The sequence below is a fragment of the Cryphonectria parasitica genome (assembly GCF_011745365.1).
Source record: "Cryphonectria parasitica EP155 unplaced genomic scaffold M406scaffold_1, whole genome shotgun sequence".
Classification (NCBI taxonomy): Eukaryota; Fungi; Ascomycota; class Sordariomycetes; order Diaporthales; family Cryphonectriaceae; genus Cryphonectria; species Cryphonectria parasitica.
The window spans coordinates 6,999,618-7,018,327 of NW_024468909.1; the positions used below are offsets into that span (position 1 = coordinate 6,999,618).

At 54.7% G+C, this 18,710-nt stretch overlaps 7 protein-coding genes across 7 annotated transcripts; 2 read left to right on the plus strand and 5 right to left on the minus strand.

The window, feature by feature from the left end:
* Positions 1-1,665: 1,665 nt before the first annotated feature.
* M406DRAFT_247693 (amidase) lies at positions 1,666-3,938 on the plus strand (the record flags this gene model as incomplete). Its single annotated transcript, XM_040916482.1, has 6 exons — positions 1,666-1,980; positions 2,054-2,329; positions 2,453-2,594; positions 2,702-3,510; positions 3,604-3,694; positions 3,787-3,938. 6 exons carry the CDS (start codon positions 1,666-1,668, stop codon positions 3,936-3,938), a joined length of 1,785 nt encoding a protein of 594 aa, XP_040782281.1.
* A 166-nt stretch (positions 3,939-4,104) lies between these two features.
* Positions 4,105-5,679, minus strand: M406DRAFT_286241 (salicylate hydroxylase; the record flags this gene model as incomplete). The annotated part of the gene is made up of 2 exons (XM_040918665.1): positions 4,105-5,082; positions 5,194-5,679. 2 exons carry the CDS (start codon positions 5,677-5,679, stop codon positions 4,270-4,272), a joined length of 1,299 nt encoding a protein of 432 aa, XP_040782282.1. The 3' UTR covers positions 4,105-4,269.
* A 549-nt stretch (positions 5,680-6,228) lies between these two features.
* Positions 6,229-7,519, minus strand: M406DRAFT_354815 (uncharacterized protein). Its single transcript, XM_040922998.1, has 2 exons — positions 6,763-7,519; positions 6,229-6,707 (listed from the first exon to the last, which is right to left on the minus strand). Exon 1 carries the CDS (start codon positions 7,419-7,421, stop codon positions 6,771-6,773), a length of 651 nt encoding a protein of 216 aa, XP_040782283.1. The 5' UTR covers positions 7,422-7,519; the 3' UTR covers positions 6,229-6,707; positions 6,763-6,770.
* A 913-nt stretch (positions 7,520-8,432) lies between these two features.
* On the minus strand, positions 8,433-9,222 carry M406DRAFT_272748 (uncharacterized protein; the record flags this gene model as incomplete). The annotated part of the gene is made up of 1 exon (XM_040918158.1): positions 8,433-9,222. A coding segment is annotated over exon 1 (501 nt), but the record flags the coding sequence as incomplete, so codon positions are not given.
* A 1,241-nt stretch (positions 9,223-10,463) lies between these two features.
* Positions 10,464-11,790, plus strand: M406DRAFT_349652 (uncharacterized protein; the record flags this gene model as incomplete). Its single annotated transcript, XM_040922485.1, has 1 exon — positions 10,464-11,790. The coding sequence occupies one exon, from the start codon at positions 10,464-10,466 to the stop codon at positions 11,355-11,357; it is 894 nt and encodes a 297-aa protein (XP_040782285.1). The 3' UTR covers positions 11,358-11,790.
* An 881-nt stretch (positions 11,791-12,671) lies between these two features.
* M406DRAFT_232865 (uncharacterized protein) lies at positions 12,672-13,442 on the minus strand (the record flags this gene model as incomplete). Its single annotated transcript, XM_040915918.1, has 3 exons — positions 12,672-12,974; positions 13,056-13,168; positions 13,259-13,442. Coding segments are annotated over 3 exons (600 nt in total), but the record flags the coding sequence as incomplete, so codon positions are not given.
* A 3,941-nt stretch (positions 13,443-17,383) lies between these two features.
* Positions 17,384-18,511, minus strand: M406DRAFT_344582 (uncharacterized protein; the record flags this gene model as incomplete). The annotated part of the gene is made up of 2 exons (XM_040921991.1): positions 17,384-18,191; positions 18,411-18,511. The coding sequence occupies 2 exons, from the start codon at positions 18,509-18,511 to the stop codon at positions 17,384-17,386; spliced, it is 909 nt and encodes a 302-aa protein (XP_040782287.1).
* Positions 18,512-18,710: the final 199 nt, after the last annotated feature.

The following is an 18,710-nucleotide window of genomic DNA, read 5'->3' on the forward strand; positions in this document are numbered from 1 at the left end:
ATGGCCAGCTTTGGAGAAGACGGACGACGGTCTGGACTTGAATCGTGGTCTTGTCCTGCAAGTCCTCCCGTCTTCTTGGCTATTTGGTTCGCCTCTATCCTCGGTGCGGGTCGTCCAAAGGTTGGGTCACATTGCAGAAGGGGTTCCATACCCAGGCAAGCAAGAGCTTAATTACTGTATCCCCAACAACGTTCATGCGCGCGCTCGCCCCCAGTGTTTTGCCCCTACCCCTTTTTCTTTTAGAGTTATTTTTTGTTTGTCCTTTTCTCTCTCTGTCAAAGCTTGGCCCCGATGTTTCCGTCTGTTCTAATCTTTCGTCTTTCTTAACTTTCTTTTTGTTTGTTTTTTTGTTTTGTTTCTTTTTACACCGACCATTGGGTTCCACTATGGTCTATCGCAGCGGAGACGTCAACTGGTTTCTTGTTTCTCCACCTACAGTAGAAACACTCCCCGTGTGGATGTCTTGTCGGTCCCTATCATTTCACCGTACCGCGCGCTATAACTATGGTACACTTCTTGGTGACACATGCACATATCCTTACTATGTTGGAGCGTGCAGATCTTCGTCCCCGCCCCCCTTCCACCTGTCTAAACTGCATGTCTGCAGGCGATAGAGCGTTGTTCGATACTATTATAAGAACTCTGAAGCCGTCACCACCTGCTCAGAACGTCGTGGTCGATACTACCACACCTTTTTCTGTGTACATGGGCTCGGCTGAGATGAGATGCGATGTGCATGCGGTGCCTTGCAGCCCGCCACCCCTCACCCCTGGACTTATAGCGCCCTGCACATAACATGCGCATTCGGAGATCGTTGTGCCACATAGAGTACTACCTTAGCATACTGTGGTAAGTTCTTTGTGTGTAATGTAAAGGAGAGATAGCAGGGTATCTCAACTGCCTCTGCGTCTTGCACTGCAATGCTGGCTGCAGGTAAGGCGTGGTGAGCTGGCTGGCTAGCTGGTTTGATTACTTAGGTAGTCCTCCTCTCATGGGTGGACAGGGTGCATTCATTCCGTCTTCCGAGCCACGAGATGTGATTGAGACTTCACCCAGTACATATCAAAGAGTGCAGAACATAAAGAGTTTGGTCGTTTTATTTGGCGAATCTTGATGTTGTGGCGCTGCTCGATGATTCGTCAATACATACGCAAATCTGACCTCGGAGTAAGCACAAACTATACAGGCGACTGTTACACAAGAGAGACAAGTAAGAAAAAGGGTATACACGATCTAAATGGATGAGTTACGTACACCTCATCTTTACGACTCCCCTCACTGGCTGGCCACAGGTGAAAAAAAAAAAAAAATGCCACAATATCGAGTCGCTGAGATGACATTTGCAGTGCACTCTCCAATCCTTACTCCTCCAAGTAACAGTAGATCCACCTTACTCAGCCGTAGACGATACCAGACCAGCTTCTCCGCACTCGCGAACCAGGTAAACCACATGGAGCACATGCAAACAATAGTATTCACAAAGCCCGACGGTGTTTTCGTCCTCCTGATATCTGAATGTTCAACTTTTGTATACACCAGCCCAGCCCAATTTATCCAACTCAAGAGCCCTCGTTTACTCTCCTATAACTCCCAACCAACCGAGGCTCCCCCCCCCCCTCGACGGACCCTTGCTCCCTCCCTCCTAGACTCCCCAACATCAACATCATGGCCGGCGTAGACTCTCAAGCCTGGAAGACCCGTGTGGCCGAAAAACGCAGACAGCGTGACGATCTGATCCCCAAGGCATGGAGGCTGCCCTCGAGCGCGGTGCAGGACCTCAAGCAGCCGCTGGAGACGTCGAGGAACAACCTCATCGAGCTCGACATTGTGCGCCGCTCGGGGCTCCTGACGGCGAGAGAGCTCCACATCACGGAGGCGTACAGCGTGTCTCAGCTCCTGCAGGCGCTTCGCTCGGAGGAACTCACGTCGCTAGAGGTGACGGTGGCTTATTGCAAGAGGGCTGCCATCGCGCAACAGCTGGTCTGTCTTCTCTCTCTCTCTCTCTCTCTCTCTCTCTATCCTGGCTAACATGACAACCAAAATGACAATGCAGACATCCTGTCTCACCGAGATCTTCTTTCAAGAAGCGCAGGAAAGGGCTCGTCATCTAGACAATACCCTCCGAGAGCGAGGACAGCCCGTGGGCCCGCTGCACGGCCTGCCTATCAGCATCAAGGACTCCTTCCAGGTCCGCGGTGTCGAGGCGACGCTGGGCTTTGTCGACTACCTCGACCATGGGCCCTCGCAGGAGAACTCGTGCCTGGTTGACGTGCTCCTTGCGCAGGGGGCGGTGCTATTTTGCAAAACGAACATTCCTCAGACGCTCATGGTTTGTGTTTTGGTTTTTACTTTTCTTTCTCTTCTCTCTCTCTCTGGCATCCTGCTCTCCCTCATGTGTCTGTTTCTGAGAAAGAACCCCCTCATATTTACTGATCTTTTTCTGTTTCTCCAGACGGCAGACTCGGACAATAATGTCTTTGGGAGGACCTTGAATCCGTGGAATACCAGTTTGACCGCAGGAGGCTCGAGTGGTGGCGAGGGTGCCCTCGTAGCCTTCCGAGGCTCGCCACTTGGTGTTGGCACAGATGTCGCTGGTATATACCCACCCTTTTCTGTCCCTCCTCTTCCCTTTATCCCTCTCTTCTCCCTCTATATCTTCCTGAACTGATACATACACATGTACGCACCAAAAAAACAAAAGGCTCCATCCGCATCCCCTCTTTATGCTGTGGTCTATACGGCCTCAAACCCACCGCCTCCCGCGTCCCCTACGGAAAACAAGCCCCCCTCGGCGACCCAGGCCTCCACACCGTCACCGCCTCCGCAGGCCCCCTCTCGCACGACCTGAACGCCCTGGAGATCTTCATGCAGGCCGTCCTCGACGCCAGGCCCGCCCTGCTCGACGCCACAGCCCTCGACATCCCCTGGCGCCACGCCAGCACGATTCCCCCGACAACAAAACAGCCCCTGCGCCTCGGCCTCCTCGCCGAGGACCCTCTGTTCCCCTTGCACCCCACCGTCCGAAACACCCTCGCAGAAGCAGCCGACCGTCTCCGCCGCGCAGGCCACGAGATCGTCCCGCTCACGTCGCAGGAGGGCCTCGTCGCCCCGAGCTACGACGCCGCGTTCCAGATGTTCGGCCTCGACAGGACCGCCATGAACACCGTCGCCCGCGGCGGCGAGCCCTTTGTGGGGTCCATCGTGGCGAGCAGGGGGGTTATGCGCGAGGTCCAGTGGGATCGGACGGTCGTGCCTGACACGAGGACGATGAGGAAGAAGAAGGAGGAGGAGGAGGAGGAGGGTGGGAATGGGGGCGGTGGGGGGACCGAGGACAGGCTGGGGCGGCTGGCGGTGCTGCATGTGAAGCGGGCTGAGATGCAGGAGGCCTGGCGGCGGGTCTGGGTTGGGAGGAGGTTGGATGCTGTGGTTGGGCCGGGGGCGCAGAGCACGGCGGTCGAGCATGATCAGTATGGGGCCGCGCCTTATACGGGGCTTTGGAATTTTCTGGATGTGAGTTTTTGGAAGGGTTCATGGTTTATTCTCGTTCTTTTTGGTTTTGGTTAAGATTGCTGACTTGATGGGGGCCGTCGTGGTTTGTTTCAGTATCCGGCTTGTGTGCTGCCTTTTGGAAGGGCCACCAAGGCTCATCTTTCAGGGACATTTGAGAAGAAGGCTGGGTCTACAGGCCCTGCATGTGAGTCTTTCCTGATTTTATTCATTTGCTTTCTCTTTTGGAAAGTTCTTGTTTGTTCCTGGTAAGCAATGCTGATGTCTTTTGCTGGGCAGATAACCTGGACAACCTCCAAGGGGCACCGCTCTCTATCCAGATATCGACCACACGCATGCGGGACGAGGAGTGTCTTGCCATTGCCAAGGTGATTGATGAATGCTTGAACGGCAGAGGCCAGAATGGTAGTGTCAAGGTGGCCAAAATATGATCATGTTCTTGCTGTATTTGGTTCCATGACAAGTTGTCTATGTTTAGATCAACACTACCAGGGCATATTTCTCATTGGAGCAAGACTATAAATGGATACAAAAGACATTATGAACAGCAATCTGGGCATCATATTCTTGCAGTATTGAGTTTCGTCTCTTTTTCTAATTCATAAGTGGAGTATGAACATCCTATCTAGACGAGGCCGTGCCATGACGGCACTACAAGTTTCACAGTATCAACATGGAAAGGTTCTTTCTACACAACGCCCCATCAACACCAAAGGAAAAGCTTCCTTGCAAAGGCTGAAAAATGAATGCCCTTCCTCCCCCTCATTTCCTCCCCCCCGGTCCACCAGCACCAGCCGCCTGCATACGAGCCATCATCTCCTCCATAAACTTAACCATCCCTTGCGCCCCATCCGGCCCCAGCATCACATTATTCATAGCCACCGACTCCGCCGCCTCCTTCTGCGCCCGCGCATGCATCCCCTCCTCACACTTCTTCAGCAGCGGGCTCAGCGCCGCCTGAAACCCCTTCCTCCGGCCGCCCACCGCCGTCCATGCCTCCCCCACCGCCCTGGACACGTCCAGCGCGTCCAGCATGGCCAGGTTGACGCCCTCGCCCGACGGCAGCATGACGTGGGCCGCGTCGCCGATCAGCGTGGCGTGGGGCCGGTGGTCCCAGCGGTGGTCCTGGGGCAGCGCCACCAGCTGCGCAGCCTGCAGCCGGCCCTGCTCGCCCTGTGCTTTTATCTGCTCGTCAAAGGCGAGGCCGACAAAGTCCTTGATCTTGTCGCCGTGCGCCCCGAGCAGCGCCTCGTCGCCGAGGACACGCTGCTTCGCCTCGGCCAGCGGGATGGTCCCCAGCGCCTGGGCGGCTTCGTTGCCCGCCCGCGCGCCGTTGATCGACAGCACCACGTACGCGCAGTCGCGCACGCCGCGCATCGAGCACAACATGTGCCGGTTGCCCAGGCAGAGGAACATGCCGCGCCCCGTGTACTCGGACCACTCTGGGAACCGGCTGCTGAAGGACGGGATCACGAGGGGGAACCACTGCACGCCGCTGAGCTCGACCTTGGCCTGGCTGAGCAACGGCCGCACCTTGGACCACGCACCGTCGGCGCCGATGACGAGGTCGTACCACTCCGTCGTGGGCGTGGTGTCTTCTTCTTCTTTCTGCAGCCCTTGCTGGCCGTCCTTCTCGGTTGTTCTTGTTGTTGTTGTTGTGTGTCTCTTCTGCGTCGTCACCAGAACCGCCTGACCCTCCTCGCCTGTCGTCGTGCCGTCCACAGGCGCGTTCTCCACCTTGACGACCTTGGTCCCCCACTGCACGCACCCCTCGGGCAGCGCCCCCAGCAGCAGGCGTGTGATGTTATTGCGTGCAATCTCAGGCCGCCACGACTTGTCCTCTTGCGATTTGGCCGAGTCAGAGTGCACAACCGCACCGCTCATGTCTGTGAGGACCATGCTGTCCTCGCAGTCTGTGGTGTAGGGCAGGAACTGGTCGAAGAGGCCACAGGCGCGGATGGCGTCCAGGCCCGACCCATCGTGCAGGTCGAGGGAGCCAGAGGGCTCGTCGAGCTGGGCCTCGGTGGGCCGGGGCCGGAGCTCGTAGATTGTGAAGGGAATGTTGCGCTGGGAAAGGAGGACGCCGAGGGTGAGAGCGCCAGGGCCGCCGCCTGCTATGGCGATCCTAGGTTGGTTGGCTGCGGACGTGTTGGTGTTGGTCTTGTCGGCCATCTTGTTTGTGGTGTGTGTGTATTTGTGTGTGTGTGTGTGTGTGTGTGTGTGTGTGTGTGTGTGTGTGTGTGTGTGTGTGTATATTTGTGTGTGTGTGTGTTCAGGTAATCATGTGTTGTGCGTGGTGAAGGCTTCTAAAGAAAAGGTTGGTGAAGAGTAGTAATCCTTGTGTGTGTGTGTGACTGTTTGATGAGAACATCGAGGTACGAGGACCAGATCAAGGTCGAAAGCAACATCTTTATACAAATTCTGGAGCCATCTGCCTAGTTTCCATCATGGTCAAGACTATTCATTTCATCACAGGCTTATGCCCCCTCGGGGGAAGCCGGCCAGGACGAAGGCCCCGAACCGCAAGCGTTGTCAGCCGTGCATCACGGAGGTTTCGGAAGATTCGGTGGATTCGGACAATTCGGGTACTTCGGCAACGAACGCCTCCAAGGTCAACACATAAGCGAGCTGCCGTGTGATTGGTACAAGTGTTTCTTGTGATTGCTAGAGGTCCCAGACGTCGTAACTTAAGAGCTCCTCAGGTGTGGTTTTTTTTTTTTTGCTTCAAAACATATTCTTTCTCTCTCCCTCTCTTTTTCTTTCTTTCCCTTCTTCGAATACCACCTCTTGACCATGTACTACCACTACCCCTCATGCCTGCTTCAGCCGTCTTCTCGCTGTGAGGAAGCTTCAACGAGGCGCCAAAGAGCCTGGTCCGTACTGTTTTTACCCCACGTTCCCTCCAGATGAACGCTCACTGGCGAGGTGCCATGTTCCTTGTGGTTGTGTGTATGCTTTGGTATGTGTGTGAGAGAGGGAGAGTGTGGCCTATCCCGTTCGTATTCGTAATGGATCGATTGGCACCCCTGACTCCGGACTTATACGGAACAGCGAGTTTCGCCGTCTTAGTGTTGTTGACTCATTAGAAAAATAAAATAAAAATCATAGTCGGGCCCGACAGTTTTTACTTTCCAGTAAAGCAAGGCAAGCCGGAGCTGGGTGAGCTCGGCAGAAACGTATTTATCCGAGAGTTGATGTTGCTAAAGAGACAGGAAAATCAGTTGCAGCAAGGCAACGCTTGTCGCTTCGTCTTACATCATATATTAAAGGCCATCTGGCTGAAGATGCCTCAGCAGCTCTCCGACCTCTGTATCGATCTTGTTGACATGGTTCATCAGCAAGGCCGTCTTTGCAGCAGCCGCCTCGCGCTTTTTCTCCTCTTCTTTGATCGCTTGTTTCAAACTCGCAAGCTCGTCGTTATTCGGGCATGGTGCGACCTGACCGCCGCTGGCGGTGTTGGGCCTGTTGATCAGTTTCGTAACGGCGCCTTCCAGCCCCTTGATGGAAGCGCTCCACTTGTCTAACTCGTTCGTATTTTTGTTCAGTTGCTTGTTGAGCTCCTTGATTCGGACTTTGGACGCGTCGATCTCCTTCTCCGCCGTGTCCAAGCGCGCGTTCGTGTCCCTCTGGTATGGGGTGAACATCTCTCTGAAGCTCGTCTCGATCTGGATGACCTTCTCAGTCACCGAGGCCATCGTGGGGAGGCTCTGGATCTTCTTGTTGACCATGTTCTCCATGTTGCGCTGGATCGTGGCGTCGTGTGATGGGGACGGGCTCTTGGGCGTCTGGGGCGCGTCGAACGTCGTCTTGACAAATCTCGGCCCCTGCGCCTCGAGCGCGCTGAGGCGGTCCATGATGTCTCTCGTGGAAGGAGTGTTCATGGCTGTAGACGCGTATAATGTGCCCTCGAGCATAGCGAGGCGATGTTCCACCCGTGCGATGGCTGGCTCGGCCCCGACACTCGTTTCCCCTTCTCCCGGCGGGTCTGAAGGCCTCCCCTCGTGCTCGAGAGCTGCCACCCTTGCTTCCAGCCCGCGCAGATCGTCTTCTCCCGCGTATGGCTTCGTTACTGTTGAACGGGATGGCACCTCGACGGGCGGAGCGGTCTGCAGAAGAACCAGCCTGTTCTCGAGAGAACCAAGTTTGGCCTGTAACCCCTGCAAAGTCTCCGTGTAAGCAGCTATCGTGGACAGTTTCGTCTCTAGAGACGCAATCATGGCTTGTGCATTCTCTGCATCCCTTGTCCGCTGGGTTTCTGTCTCTGCCAGCCTCTTCTCGAACGAGGCCAGCTTTTGCAAAGGGTCTGTGCTCGCAGCAGCCTTTTCCTGGATCTCGGCTCTCTGTAGCGCAGCATTCTCCTTCTCAAGCTGCTCAATCCGTTGCCGCAGTCTCGCTACCACGTCCTCCTCCCCCCCTGCCAGGAGCTCCCCGGGAGACGGCGTGGGAGTCTTGTCCTGGCTGGCACAACTGCGGATTCTATACGTGTTCTCTACAGAAGGGGCCCTGCCACCGTCCGACGAGGGAGGAACACGCTGCGCCTTGGAAACGTCCTCGGCCTTGCCTGGTGTCTGACCTGCCTGCCTCGCGGCCTCCACCTCAGAGTTGACCGACGAAGCGGCCACGGCATCGAGCGCGGCCGCAGCACTACCACCAGAAGATGGCTCCCGCCTGTGAGAGGGGCCAGGGCTGGGTGTGGGCACGTGCACGGACGTACGCTTTGGGCCCGGTTGGTCTCCGTCCCAACTGCCCTGTGGAGATCTCGACCTCTTGCGCGAGGGTCGCCAGGTAGAGGCAGGAGGACGCGAGCGTGGGCGGTCGAGTATGGCGGCCGAGTCCATCTGCAGAAACGTGCCAGCCGCGTTTGCGAGGTAGCTCTCCACCCTGTGGAACGCCGCGGAACCTCCTCTATGTGGGCGCGGGGCAGCTCCTCGGGTCTCGACGTAGTCGATCCAAAGGTCGGCGGCCTTGGTAGCCCCCGACCGCAAAGCAGGACCGTGCTGCTCAATGTAAGCACTGCGCGCACGGCTGAGGATCTTGACCATGTCCTCGATCGCCCCGGGTGTTGTGGAGAAGCCGCGGGCCATGGATTCCCACAGCGTGGCAGACCCGTAGAAGTCGCTCAGGTGGAAGCAGAGCCGGAAGAGCAGGGTGACGTTGTTGCCGTAGCAGACCTCCTGGAAGAGTGTCTCGGGGGACCGCTGGCCATCTCCTCCTCCTGCTCCTCCACCACCAGCACTGATGCAATCTCGGACCCTGTCTCGGACGCTGTCGTCTGTGTATGTCCTTCGCACCCAGATAGCTCGGAAAGACGCAGACCTGACATCCAGCTCCAGCTGCAGCCGAGGAGCGAAACCTGGGAGGATAAACAGGTCACGGGCTGGGCCTGGTGCCCCTACAGGTGGTCCTGGTGCTCCTCCTGGTGCCATGCTGCGAGTGTTGGCATTGATAGCTGCGGTCTCAATACAAGACGGATGACGTGACTCAAGCTAGATCTCGGTGGGATCGCGTCTTCCCTCGTGTTTCTGTCACGTTTACGCGGTGGGCTGAAGGCGTTGGGTGGGGACAGCTTCTCGGGTTTTGTTGGGGTGAGGCGGGTTTTTGTATGATGGGCCTTCAATCTCACTTGGGGGTAAAGAACAAAGAGTTAAACATCTAAAAAATTAGCAAGTGATGTGTCAGTTGGCGACATGAAAAGAGAAGAATTAATGATTGAAACTCAAGAATGATGGAATCAGAATGCGTAGGCAGAAAACGATTAGTATTCAGAGCACATAGGAAGAGAGGGGAGAGAAGGAGCAAGGAGGGGGTGGGCATCTGTTAGTGGGAAAAAAAAACAGGGGCATGATAGCAAAAGACAGGGCAAGAGCGTCTGGCGATGATGCTGGCGTGAAATTCCGTGCAGGGATACGTGCACCCGGCCTAAAGAAGCACACTTGGAAAATAATCTGTCACATTGCCCTGCAAACTCCACAACAAGCCTTTGAACCTCTGATTTGGACATGGAGATTTATTGTGGATCATAGACAATTTCAGACAGTGCTGCATGTATCCATATAAGTCCTTTGCAAGCGGTATCTGGAAGTTCCGATTAGATCAGTCTGTTACAAGAATCATAGGTGTCTTGGAGTGGGATACAGATTGAGCAAACCTAGCCTTCGGATCAACTTTTATTTTGATTCTTGAAGAGACTACTTGAAGTATGCTAGCAAGGATAGATGCAGGCCTTCTTGGCGTGTGCAGAGAAGAAGGAGCAGGAGGGGGGAAGGCGTGCTGCATGAACTACTTCAGACCTTTTTTTTTTTTTTTTTTTTTTTTTTTTTTTTTTTTTTTGACATACAACAGAGAGAGAGAGAGAGCGTGTGTGTGTGAAAAATATTCAAGGGAGAGAGGGAGAAGGAAAGCAAGAAACGGTCTCAGACATCTCAAGAACAATTCATACAAGACTGCTTGATGAACGAAGTGTGACCCCGCTTACTGATGCAGTACTTACAGTGCCATGTACAGCACCCTTTCAGGTCACCAACTACTGTTGCACTACTATGGTAGTAGTGTAGTTGCTTCTGCTGCTAGGCGCCCCCATGAAACATGTTACTGGTGGGATCTAGAAATCCAGACGCCACATTGGCAGCCCTCTGTCGCACTGTTGGGCCGCTCAGGGGCCTTCCGGGCCTTCTACCATCAGAACGTTCAGTGAACCCCTGCTTCATGCAAAGACCCACCACGAAATACCATCAACGGCTCCTTCATCCAACCTTCGATTCTAAATGATCCTCCCGCCCTTGCGCAACACTGACGACAGATTCAAGCACACACTCTATTTTTTTTTGTTAATTGTTCCTTAGAGCCTCCCAGAACGCTCTCTATGCTACACATGTAGTACACCCTACAGAAACATTGCACCTCATTTCTTCCGCCTCTTCTTCCCCAGCCGAGGAAAAAAGTGCGACAAACAAAATATGGCAGACAAATTACCACCTCAAATATCAAACCCCTTCCTCTCCTCCTCGTTCCCCTCCGCCTCTTCTTCACCAGAGAACGACAACACACCCTCCGCACGCTCCGACCCGCCCCCACCCTTGCCCGCAGATCTCGACAACCCAACCCCCCAAGAGGACGCCGCCGTCGACGACTGGCTCCGCCGCAACACCTCGTACATCACCACCATCCCCTGGTTTCGCTACCCGGCCCTCCCCGCCCTCAGCCTGCTCTGGGGCTACTCGGACGCCGATTTCCGCGACGAGTGCCTCGAATCCCTCCTCTTCTACACCCGCGCCGCCGGCCGCCGCCTGTCCCTGCGCGAGCGCGACGCCGTCCTCGAGCCCATCACCCGCACCGCCGTTGCCGCTAGTTATGATCGCCCCGTCGCACTCGGTCTGGCAGCCTGGCTTATGGCGCGGAGCTGGGCAAAGAGTGGGCACAGGGCTGCTGCTGCCGCTGCCGCTGCCGCCGCGGCGCACGCGCAGCAATACCAGCAGTATGCAGCAGCAGCAGCAGCAGCACAGAGTGCGACGATGGGCACGGTCGGCGCGGACGGGCACATCACACACTTTTCGGGCGGCCAGACACATCATCAACCCCAAACACACTCACAAATACACTACGGCGCTGGCGGCGCCAGCAGGAGCCAGGTATTAGGCACCCTGGCCAGGCGCGTCGTGAGGACTGGCTCTGTCGGCCTGTTCTGCGCCGCGGGGTACTACGTGCTATGGACGCCGTGGAGGTTTATGCTGGGGAACCAGGAGGTGGACTCGATACGGGAGGACCTCCGGCTGGAGAAGATGTGTCAGGATATGGACCGTAATATGAACAGCAAGGTGGCCGAGATGTTGAGGCGTCATGGGGGTTCGTGAAATGAGGGGAAAGCCAGCTGGGCAAGGGAGCAGAGAGTAATAACTGTCTATCGGACCTGGAATCATCAGGCCTGTTGGATTTAGGAGGGGCGGCAGGGAGAGCCCAAGGTTCTTAGGGCTGCCTGCTTACCTTTTCTGGGAAGAGGTAGTCAGTCAGCCTGGTTGGTGATATGAGCTCCATTTGCAGGACACAAAGATGCAAAGGCAGAGTTCGTCAGCATAGCGTGAGGTTATAGCGCTCAGCAAGACAGACAGGTGAGTAGAGATACACGTTAGGAATGTCTCTTGTCCAGTCCAGGAGCGTGGAGCAGAAACTTGGCTGCCCAAACCAAACGGATACGTTTCAGGTTTTTCTACCTCTGCTGAATTTCACTTCATGTCTGGAGGATTATCTTATTCTCGAGTTATAAATCATAAGCAATGAAGATTGTCGCATTCTAAGAATGCTTTGTGTCGAATTCAATGCTTGAGCTACTACTGGTAAACAGTCTGTCTGCTAGCGGTGCGGGCAAAGCATGCACCGTCTCTCAAGTCCAAAAAGCAAGCGTAGTACATAGATTGTACATTTCATTTGTCGTACAGCTCCCAGTTATGTGTGGGGTGTTTCCTCCCAAGATCATAGATTGGCCTGTGTCAGTGTACCGAGATCTCTCTTTGCCTTTCTCCCTTGACGCCGTGTGTTGTTCAATTTCAACCCTTTTATCATCAAACATGTCATGTCCAGTCGCCCGGCTGGAGGTTTATCAGGCCGGCCGACACCGCTCCCCGAACGCCAAAATGCAATCATCAACAAAAGTGTATCGAGCCCCATGGTGGTGGTTGTTGTTGTATGTAGTTCCAACGTCTCTCTCCCTCTCTTTACGCGTTTGTGTGTGCGCGCGCGCGTGTGTCTTAGATGAAATCACGAGTCTCCTCTGGCTTGGTCCTAGGAGGGCTGTTATATGTCTCAGGGTACTCGTATCGTCCTCCGTATGTGCCCAGGTCTGCTTCTTCCGCTCGGTAGGAACCTGCTCGATACGGGGTGAAGCCGTCGGCAGCGTACGCGGGGTTCTGCGCCGTGCGCGGCCTGTACGCCTCATATGTCGGGGGCGATTGTTGTACCGCATATGTGCTGCTCCCATATGTATCGCTCCCCATGTCGTTGTCCTGGTGCTGCTGCTGCCACGCCGTGCCGCCAACCACCGGCGACGAGGTCTGTGCCGCATATGCGTTGCTCATGTCGTCGTCCTGGGGCTGCCATGCCCTGCCATTGGCCTGCTGCTCGTTTGTGGCCCCCTGGACATCTGAGGAGTGGTAGCTGTTGTTCCTGGCCAGCGCCCGCTTCGCCTTCCTCTGTTCCTGCTTCGCGAGCAAATCCTTCTTAATGTTGATCATCTTGTACCAAATCCACACACCGGCCCCCACGGTGACGACACCCGCAACACCAAACAAGGCAAACTTGACGAGAAAGTCGGATTGACCGCCGACGAGCAGCACGCCCAGGTACACCAGAATCAGTTGCTTCGGAAGGGTGAAGAAGGTTGAGACGGCGAAGTACCAGAATTTAACATCGCAGGTGGAGAAGACCGCAGTTGACATATGCGAAGGGACAATGGAAAGGCGTATCACGAAGACAATCTAGATAAGTGTAACAAGGCCAAGTCAGTTAAATGGAAACAAAAATTCTCCGGTGGGGAACGGCAGGGCTGTGAAATGTACCCAGAAGCCACCATCACGACACATTTTGGCCATGGCTCCATATGTGAGGTTGGTCCTCTCCATCTTCTCTGCCTTCTTCCGCAGAAACCTCTTGAACGCAAACCAGGTTCCGACTGCGCAAAATCCTTGTCAGCGAGCCCAGTGCAAAACCTCGGAATAGAAGAGGAACATCTTTGCTCAGAAGGAAACGAGTCTATGCTTACTTTCGCCAATGAAAGTGCCAGCCGCGACGACCGCAAATCCTATCCACAGGCCGTACACAACACCAGCCAACAGCGCAACCAGTTCATGGCCGAACAAGGGCGGGAACGAGATGACAAACAGAACCGCAACGAAGATCAGCCACCCGGCGGTTATGTCGCGGACCTTCTCTGCGAATGGGCGCAGGGCTGCCACCACCTGGTCATGTTTCAACGTTATTACGGCCGTGAGGACGCCGATGATGATGAGGACGATCCATAGCACGATGTATTTGGGCGTGAATAAAAGTCTCTTCCAGTTGATCGGTTGGTAGTCCGTCTCTGGCCCGTCGTCGTCTTCGGAGGAAGGCTCCGTCTTGGTGAACTCGTTTGCAGAGCTTGTTCCTGACGTGGTCGATGTGTTGTTTGTCCGTATCCTCTCTGCCCCGGCATTCATCTCGATATCACCACCGCCGGGTCTAAACGCATTATAATCCCCCATCTCCGCATGTGAAGATCTTCTCGTGACTCGTGCCTCGAGCGGACAAAAAAAAAAAGTAAATGACGTCTGAATTTGGTTCAACAAGAATAGGGGTGGGTAGCGCTCCGTAAATCTCAGGTCAAAAAAGGTACCCAAGTCTCTAGCTGTATGCAAATGATAAGATGGCGACTGAAATGGCGATCAATGGTTAGAAACTGGTAGGGTTAGGAAGAAAAATGTAGAGGAGGGGAAAGAAGAAGGAAAGGAAAGAGTTCAAGGTATGTCGTCGATGGTAGAAAGGAAGGAGGAAAACAGGAAATTAGCAGCCAGCCTACGAAAGTTAACGACAAAGGGTGTGAACAAGATGCAACGAGTAAAGAGACAAGGGGGGGCAGGGCAAGTTGATTCCATCATATGGGCGCGGATTTGCTTGAAACCCAAGATTCCATTCCTTTTGACGGGATTAAAAGTCTGGGCAGAGACATGGGTCTGAGATCAACAATATGAAACCGAAATGGGGGGTGGGGGGGATCAGAGTCTGGGCAGGTGCAGAAGTTGCAGTAGTGAGGAGTGGGTGTACCATCATACTATAGTAGACCAGGGTGGGGGCAAGGTCTAGGATGAGCCTCTCCAGAAATTAATTCCTCGTCAAATTACCATCGTCTGTTGTGCATTTCCTGACGTCGACGGCGTTTCTGCTGTAGTAAAGGTGCAAGGGTAGTGGGGGCTGACTGAATTCCATCCACTAAAAAGGCAGAGGAAGGAACATAGGGGGGGGGTCTCTACCGGTTAATGACCTCACCCCTGCGCCTGGACAGGGTAGATCACGACCTGGGGTGGGGGAAGGGGCCATCCAGCCAAGGGGGACAGCACAGCGTGCGGCGTCCTGCCTCTGAAGTCATCAATCTCCGCTGATTTGCACAAAACGTTACTGCGTATTTCTCACGGTGGGCTGCCAAGCCAAGCGGAGTAGCATCGAGCGTCTGTCTTCATTCCTGCTGCAATTTGCTTTTTCTCCTTTCTGCTGCTTTCTAGACTACACATGGCAATAGCTGATAACCTTAATGTACAGGCTGTCGCGTCTCTCCTCGCTGTCTACCACTCTTTTTCTGCTTTCGTTTCTTTTGCCCACATTCCTGGGTTGGTGATGGTAAAAGGAAGCAGTCCTCAGATCGTCACAAACGAGGCTGTTTACGACTGACTACACTGCACTGCCTTATTCCTGATTACTGCTTACCATAGTACTGCAGGAAGGATGCGCCGTCCTAGGACAATACGGAACAATGAAGGTTCATAAGAAATCACGGTAGCTCGGAATGCTGAAAGGGATTAAATCCGATGAGGACGACGGCGATGACAGTTGATGGCCCACGAGGCTTTGTGATTGCGCAGACGGCGTGGATGGATGGGTGCGCACAAGGTGTAATGGATTGGCGAGTTGTCGTATTAAACCGAGCACTGCCTCAATGCTGGCGCCGGTTCGTTTTGCGCCGATCAATGCACCATTCGTCTGACCCGGGATTCCAGTGCCAGTGGAATTCATGCTTTGCTCGCCACACAAATACGACCAGCTGCCCCTTGGCAGCTGAGGGTCTGCACAGAGCGGCTTGCAGACAAGATAAAATAATGGGTGTCTGGTTGTCCTTCAGGTCAGGCCTTCACTACCGGACCGATTCGCTGGCAATGGTCCTGGCCACCCAACGATCACAGTGGCCCGCATCACTCGGGCCAGCCTCGAGACCGCCTTGCACCTACACATGAGACCAGGTTTACGTACCATGTATACGACAACAGGAGGATGTGTCGACAAATGATACGGATTTTGTCTGTTCAGCCTCCACTGCAGGCGCAGCAACTCAGCCCTGTCATCCTAGGAAGCAGCCTTAAAGAGAGACTGAAAGAGTGAGAGACATGCTCGTTGCTCAAGCAATGTGGGCCCACTGGCTGGTCACAGCAGCCGCCTGTGTCTTCGGGGTCCTAAGCGCCTGTCGAATTGGTCTCCACAAGGTCGGTGCCTCGGGGGCCAGCATCCGCCGACTGCAGCGTTTTGCTGAGGCACCTCGCGTGTTGGAATACTATGTACAAGAGACCCTTTCCTTTAGAGAAAGGCTCATCTGAAATGGTGATTTGTCTTGTGCCCCCGATTGAAACGCAGTGGAAACCATCGGCACCAATGCCTCCCTCTGAGTATAGGCAAATGGCTCTCCAACTGGGACGGCGTAATATACTAAACCCTCTCGGCCTCTGTACTATAGTAGTACAATAGGTTCTGACTGGTGATCTGTCCCAGTCAGTAGTAGCCCATCAAGGTACTGGCCTACCTGCAAAACAAGAAAACCCCGTCGACGAATCTCGAGGAGGATTCCAGCTTTCGTGGCTTGTGTGGGGTTTTCACAAAATATACCCATGATGACAGCCGCTGTCAACCAGTGCTGATCACCCACGGGCCACACTGCACAAGGGCCTTTGCACGCACTTCACAGGGCGACCAAAGGCTTCCGATGTGTTCACGTTTCACCTCTACCAGGCCATCGGCGTTGCTGGATGTGGATCTTCCACTTGATCTCTTACTAGTACTACTTCATGCAACTGGCTCGGCCACAATCATCCCTTTCTCAATCTCAGAAGATGGGATGAGTTTCCTCAGCAGACGCACTGGCCTGGCGCCGTGATGCCATGAAGCCATGGAGCTATGGAGCGAGCCACAAAGTCGAGCCCAAGCTGGCCCACATAGAGCCAGAGAGAGGCACGTGGGAGGGTCTTTTGGAATTTGTGAGGAGACTAAATTCTGCCTACAGTTGTATACACGAGAAGACTATTGAGTTTTATCTCGGTTATTAACCTTTACAAGCCTAACATTTTGGCCGACGTCTTTCTGCAGAAGGGGGATTGGTCTTCGAGACGTTGCAGTGATTCCAGAAGGGGGATTCCAGTTTCCGATAGTGCGCCACAACACAGACCCCATGCACAGCTTTGTTTACGTTCAGCGGCAAGGCGCGACGTCTCTCTTATGCTGTCCGCAGAACGTACGCACCCACAGGTTGGGGTCTGAGATTATTGATGTCATCTAAATTTACACAAGGCTGTGCAAAGCCTCTATGGTGTCGCACAACAGATTCGAGCGATTGTCCTCCCAACACAGATATGAAGACGAAGGACGAAAGACGGATCCACATCGCCCAGGTGCGCACAGCCGCTTTTCATGGGTCCTCAATGTGCCGACTCGTGTTCCAGTCTGGCGAGCCGTGTGGAGTGAGTGTCCTTTTCTTGGCTCTCGAAGGGCAAAGAGAGCACTTGAGGTATCACCTGGCTCATCGTGCGAAATACTGACAGCAGGGAGACCACGTGCGACGAAAGCTGGATGTGGTTCCAGCAAGTCCCGACTCATCCAAATGAAAATGTGAGGGGCCGCCAGTCTCGCATGTTGCCAAGCTTTCGCTTCTTTAGCCGAGTCGAGGCGAGAGAGTCACGTTGACAGTGACATTTGAGGCTCGCGAGTCCACTCTTGTATTCACGATCCCCTGGTGTCTCCTTATACGCCGATCGTCAAGAGTCTCATCTCATCTCTCGTGTCTCACAAACAACAAAAAGAAGCTCCGACAGCGCGACCGGCCTTCCCTTTGTTGTCTAGCCCAGCTCGATGGACGGCTGAGAGAAAACCTAGCCGCTCACTGCGCCCTCCTGCCGATCAACATCTTCACCTCGGGACACCAGTCCTCGATGCTCTCCATATGCGCCGCCTGCCACCTCTGCGGTTGGTGATAGCCCAGCGGGGTCTCGTAGTAGATGGTCTCGACCGAGAACGTCTTGGCCACGTTTTGGTCGGGCAGCTCTGCGCCGCGCTTCTCGAGCTCGGCAAAGAAAAACTGGTCCTCGAACTCGTGCCCGCTCGTGGCAAAATCTGTCTCCCGCACAATCTGTAGGAACATGCGCGGGTTGCGGATCGACAGCCCGCCGTTGTATCCGGAACCGTACATGGGGGCGATAGGGGCGCCCAAGAAGTCGTACTGGAAGTAATCGTCGACGGCAGCCTCGGACTTGGCGCACAGGATGCTGTCGGACTGGAAGAGGAGGACGCGCTTGGCCAGCTCGACCTGCTGCCAGATCCACGGCGAGGTCAGAAAGACGGAGACGGAGTGGGAGTTGCTGAGCTCGGTGTCGGCGGGTAGGAAGCGGATCTCGATGTGGCCCGAGGTCTTGAGACGCTGGAAGGCCGGGGAGAGTGGCTCGATCCAGTTGTCCTGGAGGGTGAAGAGGATGATGCCCCAGCTGGGGCCAAGAATGGTCGTAAAGTGCAGCATCAGCGGGATGAGGTTCGGGATGATGGACGACTCGATGATGACGGCCCTGGGGCTGTACTTGGTCAGGTACGCCGGGCTTGGGACTGCTACACCGCCTGCATCATTGCTGCTGCTGCTGTGGCCCTCTGCTTGCTCGCGTCCATCGTCGCTGTTGTCGTCGCTGCTGCTGCTGCTGCTGCTGGAGCTGGAGCTGTCGGAAGAAGATGATGATGAGGATGAAGAGGAATCATGGTCCAAAAATGTGGTATCAATCTCGGCCGTCCCAGGCGAGATTGGTGATGATGGTGGTTCTGCCGCAACCGCGTCACTGATCGGTGGTGGTGTTATCTCTTTCGGAAGAGATGATATTGCCCGAGTGTCGGATCCTTCCCTCACGTAGAAGTAGCATGCTAACACAAAGATTGCAGCAAACAGCGCGAACATGTACTCCTTGTTTCGCAATCTGGCCCTCGTCGGCGGAGGCGCATACATACTGGGAGACGGCTCTCTCGCCATCTTGGGCGGCGAGGATTATAAGCCTCCTCCACAGACAATCAAGATCGAACAACTTGGTTCTTCATACGTCGAATCTCACCGTTCTTCTCTGGTCATCACATGACAAACAAATTAGAAGGCGACAGGTGAGAATATGGAAATAAATTGCAGGTTAGAAAAGTGCAGAGAGAGCGAGGGGGGAGAGAGAGTCAGTCATGGG

Excerpts from the sequence above, each read along its gene's own strand:
- M406DRAFT_354815 (XM_040922998.1), bottom strand. The coding sequence starts at position 7,421 with ATGCTCGAGGGCACATTATACGCGTCTACAGCCATGAACACTCCTTCC.